The 15,768-nt window shown below is 53.0% G+C and overlaps 1 protein-coding gene across 7 annotated transcripts in view; it reads left to right on the top strand.

Moving 5' to 3' along the window:
* The window catches only part of PHF12 (PHD finger protein 12), a 29,623-nt gene extending 18,748 nt beyond the window's left edge, over positions 1 to 10,875 (top strand). For 5 of the 7 annotated variants that reach the window (XM_081890216.1, XM_081890220.1, XM_081890221.1 and 2 more), the window contains 12 exons: positions 644 to 1,040; positions 1,677 to 1,797; positions 2,382 to 2,514; positions 2,635 to 2,799; positions 3,075 to 3,236; positions 4,104 to 4,914; positions 5,314 to 5,442; positions 6,552 to 6,698; positions 7,940 to 8,038; positions 8,354 to 8,436; positions 8,590 to 8,728; positions 9,450 to 10,875. In XM_081890216.1, coding sequence (XP_081746342.1) covers positions 644 to 1,040; positions 1,677 to 1,797; positions 2,382 to 2,514; positions 2,635 to 2,799; positions 3,075 to 3,236; positions 4,104 to 4,914; positions 5,314 to 5,442; positions 6,552 to 6,698; positions 7,940 to 8,038; positions 8,354 to 8,436; positions 8,590 to 8,728; positions 9,450 to 9,829 — 2,766 coding nt within the window. In that variant the 3' untranslated portion in view covers positions 9,830 to 10,875. The remainder of the gene's footprint in view (positions 1 to 643; positions 1,041 to 1,676; positions 1,798 to 2,381; positions 2,515 to 2,634; positions 2,800 to 3,074; positions 3,237 to 4,103; positions 4,915 to 5,313; positions 5,443 to 6,551; positions 6,699 to 7,939; positions 8,039 to 8,353; positions 8,437 to 8,589; positions 8,729 to 9,449) is intronic. The other 2 variants (XM_081890217.1, XM_081890218.1) reach the window with 2 other exon arrangements.
* Positions 10,876 to 15,768: the final 4,893 nt, after the last annotated feature.

The following is a 15,768-nucleotide window of genomic DNA, read 5'->3' on the forward strand; positions in this document are numbered from 1 at the left end:
GCGCATTGCCTTGAGCTCCTTGGAGGGAAAAGTGACATATAAATGCAGCCATTAAAATAAATCTCAAGCAGTCAAAGTAGTTTTATTCCTGCAAGGCTTCTCCCCACACGACACCCCAATCAGTTCGACACAAGCAGAAATAATGGGTTGCATTCAGCTAAGTTCTGCTCCTGAGAGACCCACTGAGAAGAATAGGCCCAAGTTAGTCACATCTGTTAATTTCAATGGACTTGAGTCTGAGTAGGCCCAACTTTGTAAGTCTTAAAATACATGTCATTCTTCAGCCTGAGGGGTCCCATTCCCTTCCAGACAACCTTCCCAGCACCGGATTCCAGTCCTGGGCAGGAGCAAGGGAAAAAGCAAGCGGAAGATTAAATATAAATTCTACCTTTGTACAGTACCCCCCTCTGTCCTCCATCCATCCAAGCAAGAGGCATGATCAGAGTTCCGTGACACATCTCCAGGCAGGTGCTTGGGGTGTGGCCCCGAGTGAGTAGCAGGGACCAGATAAGAGAGTCGGGGGGGGGCGTTGTTTGGCCATTGACCGCTGCTTGGGACTGTCCAGCAAAGGTGATGCTTCCCCTTCCTCCAGCTGCTCTGGGGCTGCTGAGTTAAGACTGCCTGCCTGCTTTGTGCCTTGCAGAAGCGGGAGCAGAAGAAGGAGCTGGGCCACGTCAATGGCTTGGTGGAGAAGTCCGGGAAGAGGACCACGTCCCCCACCAGCGACGCAGCGGACTTCTTGGACCGGGCGAGCGGCGGCGTCCTCCGGACCCTCTCCCACACCCGGCTCCTAGAGCGGAGGGCCAGCCGGCCCGGCACGCCCACCTCCAGCGCCAGCACCGAGACCCCCAACTCGGAGCAGAACGACGTGGACGAGGACATCATCGACGTGGACGATGACTCTGCCACCGCAGCAGAGGCAGACGGCAGGCAGCCCCATCTGAAGCGGCCCTTTGAGCTGCTCATCGCCGCCGCCATGGAGAGGAACCCCACCCAGTTCCAGCTGCCCAACGAGCTGACCTGCACCACCGCACTTCCAGGTGAGCAGCACACCCCACCCCCCTTCTTCTCAGGCGCCAGTAGAAGGGAGAAGCTGGAGACAGGGGCTCCAGAAGAGGCTGGACCAGCCTGGGCTGCTTGGCTTAGCTTGTGGGCATTGCCATTGCAAAGGGGGCAGCCTTGCGACTCCATGCCTGGTTGCATGGGTAGCCCAGCACAGCTTGGGGCCCACCACCCCTTTGGGCAGGGCTTATTCCTATCAAGACTCTTGTGTCATTCCATGACTGGGAGTTTGGCTCAGTGGTTCCCAGAGGCGGTGGGATTGCACAGGGGGACTTTAGGAGGCAAGCGGGCCACAGGGGGTTGATGGAGGTGTAAATGACTCTTGAGATGTTGAAAAGCTAGTATCACTGGATCATGTTCATCAGGTTTTTTTGAATTAATTAAACCAAATAGTTTTGATTGGACTTGGAATAAAAGTGCAGTCACTTGTTAATCTTCCTTAGTTGAGTGGCTGTTCTGAGTCATTATTTTTAGTAGGGTAGCGTGGGGCAATGGGAATCAGTTTATGGAACCAAGGGGACAGGGATGCAACAAAGGTTTAGAAACCACTGGCGTAGCCGTTTGAGGAATAACAGGGCCGTTTCCATCTGTCTTCCCGCACCCCACCCACCCAGGTACTAGTAAGAGGAGGAGGAAGGAGGAGACGACTGGGAAGAACGTCAAGAAAGCACAGCATGAGCTGGACCACAACGGGTTGGTCCCCCTGCCAGTCAAAGTCTGCTTCACGTGCAGCAGGTATGGGTGTGGCGAGCAGGGCTGGGCAGGGGGCTGTAATGGCATTCTGTGCCAGCTTTCTTGGCCAAGATGGGAGTCAGAGCAGGTCGTGTCTCTGCTTAGGCTGCACCGTGCGAGGCCTGTGGGACTTCATGCACTCCCTCTTGGCCCGGCTATGCCCAGGGCCTCACATGGAACACTGACTCTTTCCCCAGCTGCGGGCAGGGTGTGGCAGGATTCCCACTTAAGGCGTTTGGAGGTCATGGGTTTGGATCATGGGCACATCCTTCTCCAGGGGACGTGCTTCTCAGGGGGCCAGGCACCTGCTTTGCATGCAGAAGACCCCAGGCTCATTCCCCCTCCCCATTCATCTTCAGTTTAAAGGGCAACGGGAGATAACCTCTTCCTGCCCAAGACCCTGGAGACCTGCTGACCCCAGTCGGAGTAGACCTGCCTTCCCTCACCTGGGTTTTTAGACTACAACCCCCCATCAGTCCCAGCCAGCACAGCCATACGATGCTGGGGCAGATGGAAGTTGTCGTCCGCCAGTTCCCTTTCTCTTCGCTCCTCTGTGTAGTGATGCCGCTTTCCCCTCCCCCTTCCAGGAGTTGCCGCGTGGCCCCGCTCATCCAGTGCGACTACTGCCCGCTGCTCTTCCACATGGACTGCCTGGAGCCCCCTCTCACGGCCATGCCCCTGGGCCGCTGGATGTGTCCAAACCACATTGAGCACGTGGTGGTAAGTTGGCCTTCCCCTCCGGGGCCTGCAGAGTCTCTCCCCTCCCGCTTTGCTCCCATGTTGCTGCTGCTGCTGCTGTGACCTGGGGGCGGTGTAATGAGCGCCCCCCCTCTCTTCCAGCTGAACCAGAAGAACATGACCCTGAGCAACCGGTGCCGAGTGTTTGACCGCTTCCAGGACACCATCTCCCAGCACGTGGTCAAGGTGGACTTCCTCAACCGGGTCCACAAGAAGCACCCCCCCAACCGCCGCGTGGTGCAGTCCATGAAGAGGAAGGGGCTGAAGGTCAGTGGGGAAGGGGCTATGTTTGTCTCTCCGAATGAAAGGGCTTGAGGGGAGGGTGGGCTGGCCTCTTCCTCTGGACTTCCAGGCGCCAGGCTCTTTCCTTGGTGAAGCTGCCTTGCCTCAGTCCACCAGGAGATGGCAGCCTTGCCTGCGCAGAGGACGGCTTTTCCTCTTGAAGCTTGCAGGCCTTGGCTTGCTCTTTAACCAGGCTTGACCGAGAGGCAAGGCTGGGAAGGTTTAACTGTCCCTCCTCTCTCTCCGATGCCCTCCCTCAGGTTCCTGATGCCATCAAGTCCCAGTATCGGATCCCGCCTTCGCTGCTGGCCCCTGCCGCGATCAGAGACGGGGAGCTCATCTGCAACGGCGTCCCTGAGGAGCCCTCGCTGAAGCACCTTTGCAGCCCAGAGCACTTAGCCACCCAGTCAGAGCAGCAAGAGGTAAAGGCCCCGGGCGGATGCCTGTCTCCAGGAGGGGCTGCACTCCTGCCGAAGGAGGGTCCCCCCCCCCAGCTCCAAATTAGAGGGATGCTGCCTTCTGAGGCCAGCAGACTCTCAGCTTTGCTGCGCTTGGCCCTGGCTCTGCTGAGAGCAGCCCTGAGCACCTCCCCATTAGGTACCTTGTGGTGGTCTGTTAGGCATTCTCTCTTGCATGTTTAGATGTCTCCAAGCTGGCATCTGGGCTGGAAGCAGGGCAGATAACCTCTTTGGGAAACTAGTCTCGCATCCAAGCTGTGCAGCTAACAGATCTGTTGCGGATTCAGTCTTTTTCCCCTGGCAAAGGTCTTTTGTTTCCCTCTGGAGCTGTGGGTTGGCCATCCTTCCAGTAGACAGAGGGGACCTAGCTGAATGCAAGCAGCCTTCCCCATGGGGCCGTTGGCTCATCTTCCTTGCCTGCCTTAGACCTTAGGCTTGTGTGTTTGCTACAGGCATCTTGCCGCCTGCTGTGAGAACAGGGCCTTGACTCAGAGGAACCATTGGCCTGACCTGGCAGGGCCATTCTAATGTTCTTATGGAGAAAAAGGCTATCAGTTGCTACTAGCCACGATGGCTATACTCTGCCTCCAGAGAGTCGGAGGCAACAATGCTTCTGAATAGCGGGTGCTGGATGTTGTAGGAAGGGACAGTGCTGTTCTCGTGCTCAGGTTCTGCCTGTGGGTTTCCCTTTGGGGCATCTGGTTGGACAAGTTTGGGCCACTAGCCATATCAGCAGGGCCATTGAGGTGTCTTTTTTTCAGGATCTCGTGTTGCACTCATTGCAGACTTCCTCTCCTAAGTGTCTCACTCCATATTCCTTTCTCCTTCCAGTGGCTGTGCAGCGTCGTCGCTCTGCAATGCAGCATATTGAGACACTTATCTGCCAAGCAGATGCCCTCACTCTGGGACTCTGAGCAGGCGGACAAGGTGGACATCAAGCCGGTGATCGTGGCTGACGGCTCCCTGGCCGGCCCTTACCAGGTGGCGGACAAAGCCAGCCTCCCTCCCCTCTATTCTGCACCCTGCCCACCTGGCATTGCCCCTCAGAACTCCTTGGGGTCTTCCCTGCAGGAGGACACCCACTACCCCTCGTGTACGGACAGGCCCAAGAAAGTGTCTCCCTGCAGTGCGACGTCCAACGGCCCCAACACCCCCACGGAGGTGAAAATCAACGGGCCACATTTATACAGTGACTCTGCTTCTGCCAACTTGACTGACTCCCCGAGGCTTGGGGGCCAGGGCAGCAGCGCCCTCCCAGGGTTGTCCCAGCGGCAGCAGCCATGGCCCCGGCCTGCCACCCCACCGGTAGCCTGCGGGCTCCTCAATCACATGGTGGCGGGGGCTGTCGTGAAGACGGAGAATGCGGTGGGGCCAATCTCGTGCACACACAGGGGCTCCGTGCCAACGGCAGGCATGCCGGCCTCCATCCCGAACTCTTGCGCCAGCCTGGAAGCTGCCAGCACTCTGCAGAGGAAGAACGTGCAGACGCAGGTTGGGCCTCTGCTGGCCTCGGACCTGGGGGCGATGGACTCTCCTCTCACTGCCACCCGGGCGCTCACCCCTCCCCAAGCGGCAGCGGTGGGTGACGGGGTCTCTGCCATCGGAGCTGCTCATGGCTTTTGCTCACCAGCACCGCCTCCAGGTGAGAGAGTGGGGGGGCTTCAGGGCAACCGGGGGTCTCTGGGAGCCCTGCCTTAAAAGGGGCAGCGGGAATGACTGAGTCCTGAGGGACGCCGTCGCTTTCATTTATTTTTATTCATAAAATTTATACACTGCCTGATGGTTAAAAACCAAAAACCTTCACTGCGGTTTGCAGAAATATAAAAATCTGAAATTATAAGAAAATTTAACAACAATAATTTAAAACTTCCGAAAAGCTAAAATAATAGACAAAAAGCAAAACTTCCATCAGCTTTCTGACAAATCCCACCCACCATTGAAGCCAATGCGTTTTGACTCTGTGCAGTATAAATTGATAAATAGTTGGGGGGGGGGTGCCTGTGAATCCTGACCCAGCAGTTCTTTTTGCTCCTCCCTCTAGACGGTAAGGTCAGCCCGAGCACCTTATCCATAGGAAGTATCTTAACCACCCCCTCGTTGCTCCCTCCCAACTCTTCAGCCACACTGGACCTCGCAAGTTCCCTGAAAGCATTAATGGACAGCAGCGGAGGTGAGTCCTTGCACAAAGGCATGTTGCTGCGCCACGAAGGGGGGAGGCAAGCAGGCAGGGAGGTCCTCTTGTTGGTCTTGGGGTAACGACATCCGCAGATGTCCCCAGGGGGCCTCCTAACTCATCAGTGCTCCTCCTGCCAATGTGGTGTAGTGGTTAAGAGCAGTAGACTCATAATCTGGGGAACCGGGTTCGCTTCCCCGCCCCTCCACCTGCAGCTGCTGGGTGACCTTGGGCCAGTCACACTTCTCTGAAGTCTCTCAGCCCCACTCACCTCACAGAGTGTTTGTTGTGGGGGAGGAAGGGAAAGGAGATTGTTAGCCGCTTTGAGACTCCTGAAGGGGAGTGAAAGGCGGGATATCAAATCCAGACTCTTCTTCTTCTTCCTGCGTGGCCCTTTCGATTCTCTCTAACCAAGCTGCTGTGCCCCCGCCACCCTCTCGATGAAGGCATCTGCACCTGCTGGTGATGCCAGAGGTGCATTTAGTGTTGGGATACTGCCGGCGAGACGGGGGCATCAGGCAGGCCCCCAGCTGGCTCCAGACGATCACCAGTCACCCGTGGAACAGCATCAGTCAGTTAGCGACACGAGCCTCAGATACGCTTTTGAGACCCGTGCATGCTCTGTCAGCAGCGTGTGTAAATCTCCACACAGCAGATGAGGCGGACAGAGGCAGGTGTAAGCATTTATTCAGCATAGTTCAGGAACAAAGTAAAACATGTCTGCATCCCTTCGTCTCCAGCAAAACAGCAGTATAGCAAAACCAACATACAACGGAAGTTCCCAGCAGACAGTGCTGGGAGTAAACAGGCATGTGATACACAAACGTCATGCCTGTACCCTTTTAAGGTGGAATGGAACTATATCCTAACATTTAGATCGTCCGCCTGCCTCTTGCCTCCACCCCCAGGCCTGGAAGGCAGGACCGTGACCCAGCTGGACCTATGGTAAATGCAAGTCTGCTTGTATTGTGTCTCTGTGGCCCTAGGCCTATCAGGAAAGCACCATAAGGAAGGGTGTCTTTCTCCTGACAATTCCACAAGGTTTAATTCTTCGATCCCCCAGGCACCTCGCCTTGACAGCACTGTCTCTTCTTCTTTTATGTCAGCAGAGATTGAGATAAACATGCTGGATGAGAAACTGATCAAGTTCCTGGCCTTGCAAAGAATACATCAGCTGTTTGCTTCCAGGGTCCAGCCCTTTGCAGGCAACACTGGTCCCCACCAGCCCAGTCCTGGGGGCAATCATGCAGAAGGTAGGCCTGTGCCCACGTTGACCCGGGCACTCTCTCCTCCTCTTCCTCTTCTCCTCCTCCGCTGCTCTTGGGGGTACAACAGTCTTAAAATTATAAGTCGCCTTTCTGCTACACACTCCCCAATAGTTGAAATGCAGAGAAAGGGAGGGGGGCAAACAAGTGGCGGCGCCAGCAGTAGGAGAGGCAGGCTCCTTGGGAAGGGCCTGCACCAGAGGAAGAAAGCCCTGAGTTGTTCCTGCGGCACCAGAGAAGAAAGTTTCCTCTAGGCATTGGCAGAACACAGAAGCGTCATTGGCCTGATCATAGGAAGTTAGATGGCTGGTCCATTTCGCTCAGTATTGTTTGCATTCACTGGCGGCGGTTCTCAGGGTTTCATCAGGGAACTCCCCCAGGACAACCCTGGGACATTCTACAGCCTAAAAATAAAGATTCTAGTCCTTGTAGTTCTGAATAAAGGTTTGAAATAGGAACACAGGAAGCTGCCTTATACCGAATCATGTCACTGGTCCCTCTAGTTCAGTATTGTCCACACTGGCAGCAGTGGCTCTCCAGAGTTTCTGAGCGGACATTGCCGGTCCTTCCTGGAGATGTTGTCAGGGGTTGAACCCTGAGCAGGGGCCCAGCCACTGAGCTGCAGCCCTCGCCCTCCCCTAAATAATAATGGGGCAGATCTGCATTATGATGAAAAGCCCTTTGCCCACCCCGTCTCTCAGCCAAGGGGAGATAATCTAGCCCTGCGTCGTCCACTCTGCCTGGCAACAGGTCTCCAAGGTCTCTGGGGGCCCCCTGCTGCCCTTTACCCAGGATTTGAACCTGGGACCTCCTTCCCACTGGTATTGGGAGCACAGATGCCTTCTCGCTGCCTCGCTTTCGGTGACACACCTGCTCAGGTGCTGACCCAGGCCCTGCAATGCTTTGTTCAAGAAGCATTGGCCGAAAGATACACCTCTGTGGGATGGGGAGTGAGAAGGCAAATGACAACCTTCACCCTGCCTCTCCTCTTCCTCTGGTTATGGGCCTCAAGGCAAAATGAAAAATGGCAAGAACATAGCTGGTGGAGGTTTTTTGTTTGTTTGTTTGTTTTGAGGGAGGTGCATGGGTGTGTTCAAATCCAGGGGGCTTCTTGCCTCTTGGCAGTGCTCGATCTTGCGACCACCTGTCAGGGATTCTTTAGCTGTGAATCCCTTAGGGGATCCCTTCCAACTCTACAATTCGATGAATTCCGTCTTTCTGTCTTCCAGGGCAGAGGAAGGAGGTGCAGGCCCGAGCCGTCTTCTACCCTCTGCTGGGGATGGGCAGTGCGGTGAACATGTGCTACAGGACCCTCTACATTGGGACAGGCAAGGGCTAACTCACTGGGGGACTAGCTTGCCTCCCGCCAAGGGAGGGGAGCAGCTACATGTGTGCTCAGCAGCCTCCTGGCTGCCCAATTGGCTGGGGAAGCGGGGTCCGCTTGCAAGTTGCTGCAGCTGCTCTCACCGGAAGCTAGTAACTGGGGTGGTGGGGGAACCCTGAGCCTTCTGGGAGTGGGTGTGCTTTCATCTCAACTTCTGCCGTGGTCCTTTCCTGCTTCCTGTGGCTTTTGGTGGAGGTTTGGCTGCACCCGAGCCGCCGATGCTCAAGAGAGTTTCTGTCTCCCTCCTTCCTTTGCGCAGGAGCTGACATGGACGTGTGCCTTACAAACTACGGTCACTGCAACTACGTCTCGGGCAAGCACGCCTGCATCTTCTACGACGAGGTGAGTCGCGCAGGGCTGCAGCCCAGGAGAGTGGCTTGATTTGGAGGCAGGTAGATTTGGAGAGAGAAAGGGAGGAAGCAGTCTTCTGGGCATCCTTGCCGCCAACACTTCCCGTCCAGGGTCTGACTCTGTCTCCCTTTCCCTCTGCCCCAGAACACCAAGCACTACGAGCTGCTCAACTATAGCGAGCACGGCACAACGGTGGACAATGTCCTGTATTCCTGCGACTTCTCCGAGAAGACGGCGCTTGTCCCGGCCAGCAGCATGGTTGCCAAAGTACAGAGTGTGATCAGTAAGTTTTCAGCCTCCTGAGCACCAGAGACAAAGCAACTCTGCGTGCGTTTCTCTCTCTGTTTTACACAAGCATTGCTTCTAGTCCAGGCTTCCTCAACCTCGGCCCTCCAGATGTTTTTGAGACTACAGTTCCCATCATCCCTGACCACTGGTCATGCTAGCTAGGGATCATGGGAGTTGTAGGCCAGAAGCATCTGGAGGGCCGAGGTTGAGGAAGAAGAGTTTGGATTTGATATCCCGCTTTATCACTACTCGAAGGAGTCTCAAAGCGGCTAACATTCTCCTTCCCCTTCCTTCTCCACAACAAACACTCTGTGAGGTGAGTGAGGCTGAGAGACTTCAGAGAAGTGTGACTGGCCCAAGGTCACCCAGCAGCCACATGTGGAGGAGCAGGGAAGCGAACCCAATTCGCCAGATTACGAGTCTACCGCTCTTAACCACTACACCACACTGGCTCTAGTCCTTAGACGGCTGCATTGGACATTGCTCTGCTTAAAAATCAGAAGCCAGAGGGATGGTTAAATCAGATATCGAGCAGTGAGGAGGATGGGAGGTTCAGCCCCTTTTTGAAGCAAGGCGCCCGGGATTGCGCCCAGGATTCCGAAGGCGATCACACCACATGTTTGTGCAACGGCATTATGGTGCCGGCAGTTTTATTTTCAGTCTCCCCCACGCCTCTTTCCACCTTTGCCCACTGTGCCTCTCTTCCTGTATTCCAGAGCGACACAAGAGCCGAAAGCAGCAGCAGCAGCAGCTGCAGCAGCCGCCCCCTGAGGAGGAGCAGCCCCCAAGCGAAGAGGCAGCGGTGATGCGTTCCCAGGCCCAGGGCCCGTCCCCCAAGCCCTGCAACTGCAAAGCCAGCAGCTCCAGCCTCATTGGGGGCAGCGGGGCCGGCTGGGAGGGGACGGCCCTCCTGCACCACGGCAGCTACATCAAGCTGGGCTGCCTGCAGTTCGTCTTCAGCATCACGGAGTTTGCGACCAAACAGCCCAGGGGAGGAGATGCCGCCGCGGCCTTAGCACAAGAGAGGGACTTGGAGGAGAAGCTGTCCCCAAAGGCCCAGCAGGTCCCTGTGCTGCGCTCAAATTCAGTGCCCTAGGAGGAGGCAGCGACCGAGGGAGGGAGGGGTTGGACAAGGAACAATAAATCCTCCCTCCCAAGATCGAGAGACACTCTCACAGACACATTGTGCACAGGATTCCCTTTGATGTACACGAACCATGTCTTGTCCGGATTCCCAACCCTCAACGTGGGCCACAGACTGTTGATGCCCTTTGCATGAGATGAAGAACTTTTAATTTTTATTATTAATATTATTATTATTATTATTGTTTGCTCAAGTTTTTAGGGGCATTTGCACATATATTTGTACTATACATTTCATTTAAAAAAAGAAAAGGAAAGGAATTAACTGCAGCGTGTTGGGAGGCCGTGCTGGGGCAGAGCCGGCGAGAGGGGGCAGGGAGGGGAGGGGGTCGTTGACATTGCCCCCCAGGCAAGCCTGCTCCCCTTTGCAGTTGTAAAATAATCCCAAAAAAACCTGTTCTATTTTGTGCCAGTGACAATAGTTTTTATATTAAAGAGAAAAAGAGAAATACAGTTTTCATACAGCAAAAATCTATTCAATTATCATTGTTTTATTTAATGTAAAGGTGCGCTATCGTCCTGCCAGATTTATTTTCTCCCCCCCCCTTCCCAACCTCCTGTGCCCCCCCTTCTCTCCCCCTTCCTGCTGCAGTTGCAATTCTGCGTATTGTATGTGTGGCAGGAAGCGAGTTCTGATTTCCTGCCGCCCACCCTTTTTTCGTTCCCGCCCCCCTTTTAGATGATGGAGAAGTATTTGGGGTTCTGTGTAAATACATCCACTGACAGCGTTTTTCTCTCCCCCCGCCACCCCCCACTGTGTTTTTAAGCTGTGTACGTGTGGGTTATGACGTTTTTCCTCCAGTTGTCTTAATTGTAGCAAAGCGTTTCTTTGTCGTAAGCCTCCTTTTCCCCTCCCTTTTGTTCCAGAAACTTCCCTCCCTCCCACCCCACCCCCCGCAGCTAAGTTCTGATGTACAGAAGTAAATTGCTATGTTTTAGGCTTTACGGAAACTTTTTTCCTCTCTCCTGTATTCTGTATATAAAACAAAAACTATGGCACTCGTCGCTGTCTGCCTGTCTCTGGAAATTCCCTGCCATCAGCAAGAAAGGTTCTGTCGGCTTTTGGGGGTTCCTGTAGGCAAATGTCCCTGGGGGGGGTTTCCTTCCTTCCCCTCCACCCCCAGGTCACAAGGTGGGTCTCCTTTTGCGCCTGCGCTGTCAGACGGAAGCCAACCGCTTCTCCTTCACCGTGTGAAGATTCAGCCAAAAGTGGGATCTGAGGACTGTCTCCCTGTTTGTGCACAGGGTGCCAACTTAGGGTGCCCCTTCCCTCCTCCCCCCCCCACAACAGGGTATATACTTGTAGGGCATTGTGGAACAAAAACAGCACCTCTGGCACCCAGAGGCTATATTGGGGGGGTTATGGGGGGGAGAGAAAATTATTCCCGCTGGTTGGCCTCGACTCACTCCATCTTGGAGGTGAGATCTGCTGAGTTCTTTAAAATGTTTTTAATGCTTGGGGGGTTTTTTGGGATCTGGAAAAAATTCTTAACCTTTTTTTTTTTTTTTTTTGTATAAAACGGAAAAGATTTCATGACTGTTCCAATGGCATTAAGTCTGTATTAATAAACTCACATACTACTATTTAAAAATCATGGGGCTGTGCCAAGCCGTGCCAATTCTTTTAAAAAGAATTCCTTTGCTCTCATTCTTGTCATCGCCCACGTTCCCTTCCTAGATGGAGCCGGGCTCCTTCGCTGGGAAGCCAGGTCTCTCTCCTCCCTCCCACTAGCGGAGGCCGGTCGTAGAACAAGAGAGTTGGAAGTGATCCAAAGGATCACCCAACCCCTGGCAATGCATTAGGACTTGTGGGGCACTGGCCCCCCTCCCTCAGCCTGCCCCACCTGCCTGCTACCTTCTTTGAACCAGCCAGTGGGGTGGGTGGTGCTTCCCCCTCCTAAGTCTTGCTCTTGCCCCTTGTAGAACTCGGGAGAAGTGGAGGGCAGAGGTCAAACTGGAAAGAATTGGGTCTGTCATTGAGTTTCCTGCCTTCCCCTTTTCTCACCAACATGGGCACCAGACACTTCCTATCTTCCCCCTAAGAACTCATGTTTTTCATGGAGCAGACGGCTGGTTCAGTCTGTGGCCTTCCCAAAGCTGCCGGCAGGGATGGGAAACATCTGCTCTCCACATGTCGCTGGATTCGTTCCTGGAAGAAGAAGCGTGCTGAATCAGGCCAATGGACCATCTAGGCCAGCATCCTGTTCTCACAGTGGCCAAGATGCCCCAATGGAAAGCCCTCCTCCATGATTTTGTCTAATCCAGCAACCTGTGGAGACCACAGTCTTCACCTGCCCTGGAGAATCGCAGCCTCTTAAGCCCACCAGCTGAGAACAGGAGTCAAATTCTGCAGAAGGTTCCTGCATTTGTTGGTCAGCTGAACTTTCCCTGTTGGCCAGCCGCCTGTTCATTCTTCAGCGGAAATCAGTTAAATAACTTTCCTCCCTCCACCCTCACCAATAACATCTTCAATTCCAGCATTCCCTGTTGAGTTGAGATGCTCTGCTTATCTAAGGGGTGTCTAGATTGCCGCAGCCAGCCTCAGTCACTATCACTGTATATTTAACTGCATTTATAATACTGCTTTGATCATTCATAACTTCTAATCAAGTTTAACCTTGGATCACACAATGTCCCTTTTATGAAATCAAAGGTGGAAAATGCAAGTTAACTTGAAATTTCTCAACATATGCATGGTGTACTTTGCAAACAAATTTTCTTTTGCGAAAGACAAGTTTTTGTCCTCGAGAACTTAATCTAAATGTTGGCAACAAGATGTGAAACAAAGGAGAGGGAGGGTAGGGCGGAGCAACGAGGAAAACCAGTTGCACAACTTCAATTTCTGTTTGACCCTGGGAAATGATTTCAGGGACTGGTGCCTCCAACTCCCATGAGCCTTAGAGTCAGGGATGCCCAAGAGCCAGGCATGATGGGAGTTGGGATGCCATCTGGTGCAACGTGAGGGTCCCAGGGCCTTGGCTTAGACCAGGTGCAGGGAACCTTTGGGCCTTCAAATGGTGCTGAACTACAACTCCCATCACCTCTGGCCAACTACAACTCCCATCACCTCTGGCCATTGGCCATGCTTGCAATGCTGGGGCTGATGGACATTTTAGCAGCATCTGAAGGGCCAACTGTTCTCCATACCTGGTTTAAAGCAAGGCTTCCACCGGAGTTCCTAGACCCCTGGTGTTTTGTTTCCTATCAATCCTTGGTAGTGGCTGGCCTAAAGAGCTTTTGGGAGCTTCCTGGCGCCTTGCAGGAGGTTGGGTTGGATGACCCTTGGGGTCCCTTCCAGCGCTACGATTCTCAAAGCCAGTTGCGGCCCGTTTCCCTCCGTGTCCACTTTTCCAAGAGCCTTTGCCAGATCAGAACAGCTCCGTTGTTGAGATAAAATGCTGAAGGGGAAAAGGCTGGCTGGCTGGCTGGCTCCAGGGGTCAGCAAACTTTTTCAGCAGGGGGCCAGTCCACTGTCTCTCAGACCTTATGCGGGGGGGGGGGGGGTGAACGAATTCCTATGCCCCACAAATAACCCAGAGATGCATTTTAAATAAAAGCACACATTCTACTCATGTAAAAACACGCTGATTCCCTGGACCGTCTGCTGGCCAGATTTAGAAGGCGATTGGGCCAGATCCGGCCCCCGGGCCTTAGTTTGCCTACCCATGAGCTAGATGGACCATCTTTGCCTTGATGGAAAATCAGATCCTCGGTCTTATCTAGCTCACCACTGTCAACACCAGGGTTTCCCAGACTTGAGTCTTCATCCCATCATCCCTGACCACTGGTCCTGCTAGTTAGGGATGATGGAAGTTGTAGTCCAAAAACAGCTAGAGACCCACACTTGGGAAACCCTGGTCTATACTGACTGGCAGCAGCCTCAGTTGCAGACTTTGTGCTTTAAAATTTCTATGTGCGGCGCCAAAATTTGCTGCCCCCCCCTTCTGTTGTTTGTCATTGTGGTGTCCTCTCAGCTCAGCACCCAGTGTGGACAAACTGGTTGTCCTTCTCTAAATCCGCCTCTGAGAGTCTTCCAGGGTTTCCCATTTTTAAGGAGTCGGGTGCCTTTGCATCCTTGCGATTCCAGGGTTTCAAATCTGACACCTCCTGCATGCAAAGCAGCTGTCCCACCACTGAGCTTCCTAGGGCAATTTCCCTAAAAAATAGAGTAAGATTTCTAGTCATGAAACAAAGGACCGGCTTAAATAGGAACACTGGCTTATACCATGTTAAACCATTGCTCCATCAAACTCAGCACTGTCTACACTGACTGGCAGGGTTTCAGATGGGGGGGGGGGGTCCTTTGCAAGCCTTGTCTGGATATGGAAGCTGGGACCTTCTGCAAACAGAGCAAATACTTTGAATTTTATTATTTATGGTCACAGACCAGTTCTGGATCACTTACAATATCAGAAAAATAATAAAACACAACAGGAATACATTGGATTGCAATTGGGTATAACAGAGACAATTCAGATATAGCGGCAGTTAAAAATATATATTAAATCTTGATCATTAAAATATAACCTAAAATTGTCATTTGAAACCTTAATCATTTTGGTAGTACAGCTTGTTCCCTAAGTTTTATGGCAGTCGCACAGAATTTGGCCACCCTTAGAGAGATCTCTAGATCCTTGTCCTCTACCAGGAGTTTTAGACATTGAAGTTCGGACCCATTTGGAGATTTTTGTAGAACAGGAGTGATAAATACCGAGCATATATCCCCGTAGAAATAGCAGCAAATACTCTTCAACTTGAGATAAGGCTTTTCTATTGGCAGGAGGGCCTGAGTTGTTCTGTGGTGAGTCTGCAAGAGAACTGCACCTCTGTAGTAGCTTCAAGATTTAGCAGAGTTGGTCGCAAAGCCTGGCTTGAGCTCTGTACCATCATTGGGACAGGTGTCCCCTTCTAGAGATGCTAGGGTCGCACGAATTGATCACGCACAAACAAGACTCTCCAGGCGCAGCCACGTGCAAGTTCTCCGTGCTAAGGTGAGGCTCTTGGAGATTCACAGAAGACTGGTGTAAATTTACGGACTATTTGAAAAGTAATTGTGATGATCAGTTTACGTTTGTAGGTTTACAAGAAGTTTTGTGAGGTGAATAATTTGAATTATTGCAAAATTGTATAAAGAGGATTGTTCGTTAAGATAATTAAAGGCAATATGAATTTAAGAAACGCAGAAGAAATGATAAAAATGGTGGATCATCAGAGGTGCTGATGGAAATCCAAAAAGATTGTATAAGATGTGAAGTTTTGTGGTATGTATGATAATTAATATGTTCAAAAATTAATAAAAAAATATTTTATTTTATTTTTTAAAAAGGTGAGGCTCTCGGAAGTTCACTATGCAGCTGCTGGAGCCCTGCCCCGCGTGGAAAAGGGCTTGCTTGACAGCACCTGTTTGGCCTCAGAGGCAAAAGGGAATCGCTCCCGTGGCAGAAAAGGTCTCAGCTGAAGGAGGCAGACATCCGCAGCTGGGGGCCTCAGCGCCACATCTGGCCTTCTCTTGCCAATCAGTGATGGGCGAAGGCGAGCTTTGGCAACCGGGTTTCCCAGAAGACAAGGGCGGATGGCTGCAAACCCCGCGTGGAGGAAATCTGGAGGCGCTCTGCCTGGTCCACGCACGATGATGAAGGGAACTGGAGTCCCATAGCATCTGCAAGGTCACAGATGTTCCCCATCTCTGCTCCTGCTGGCCGTCAGAGAGAGATGGCTGGTCCTCTGGTTACGGCGCGTCTCCAGGATCGCGCAGCTTTGCGCAAGGGCCGCGAGGGAGGAGGGATCCGGGGCGCGTCTGGCTGCTGAGAACCCGCCTCCCGAGGAGGAGGAGCATCAGGAGCAGCGGCCTAGATCTTTGGACCCCCCCTCGGAGGGCGGGGCCAGGGACGC

Source organism: Podarcis melisellensis, assembly GCF_964234715.1.
Source record: "Podarcis melisellensis genome assembly, chromosome: 15".
In the NCBI taxonomy this organism is placed as follows: domain Eukaryota; kingdom Metazoa; phylum Chordata; class Lepidosauria; order Squamata; family Lacertidae; genus Podarcis; species Podarcis melisellensis.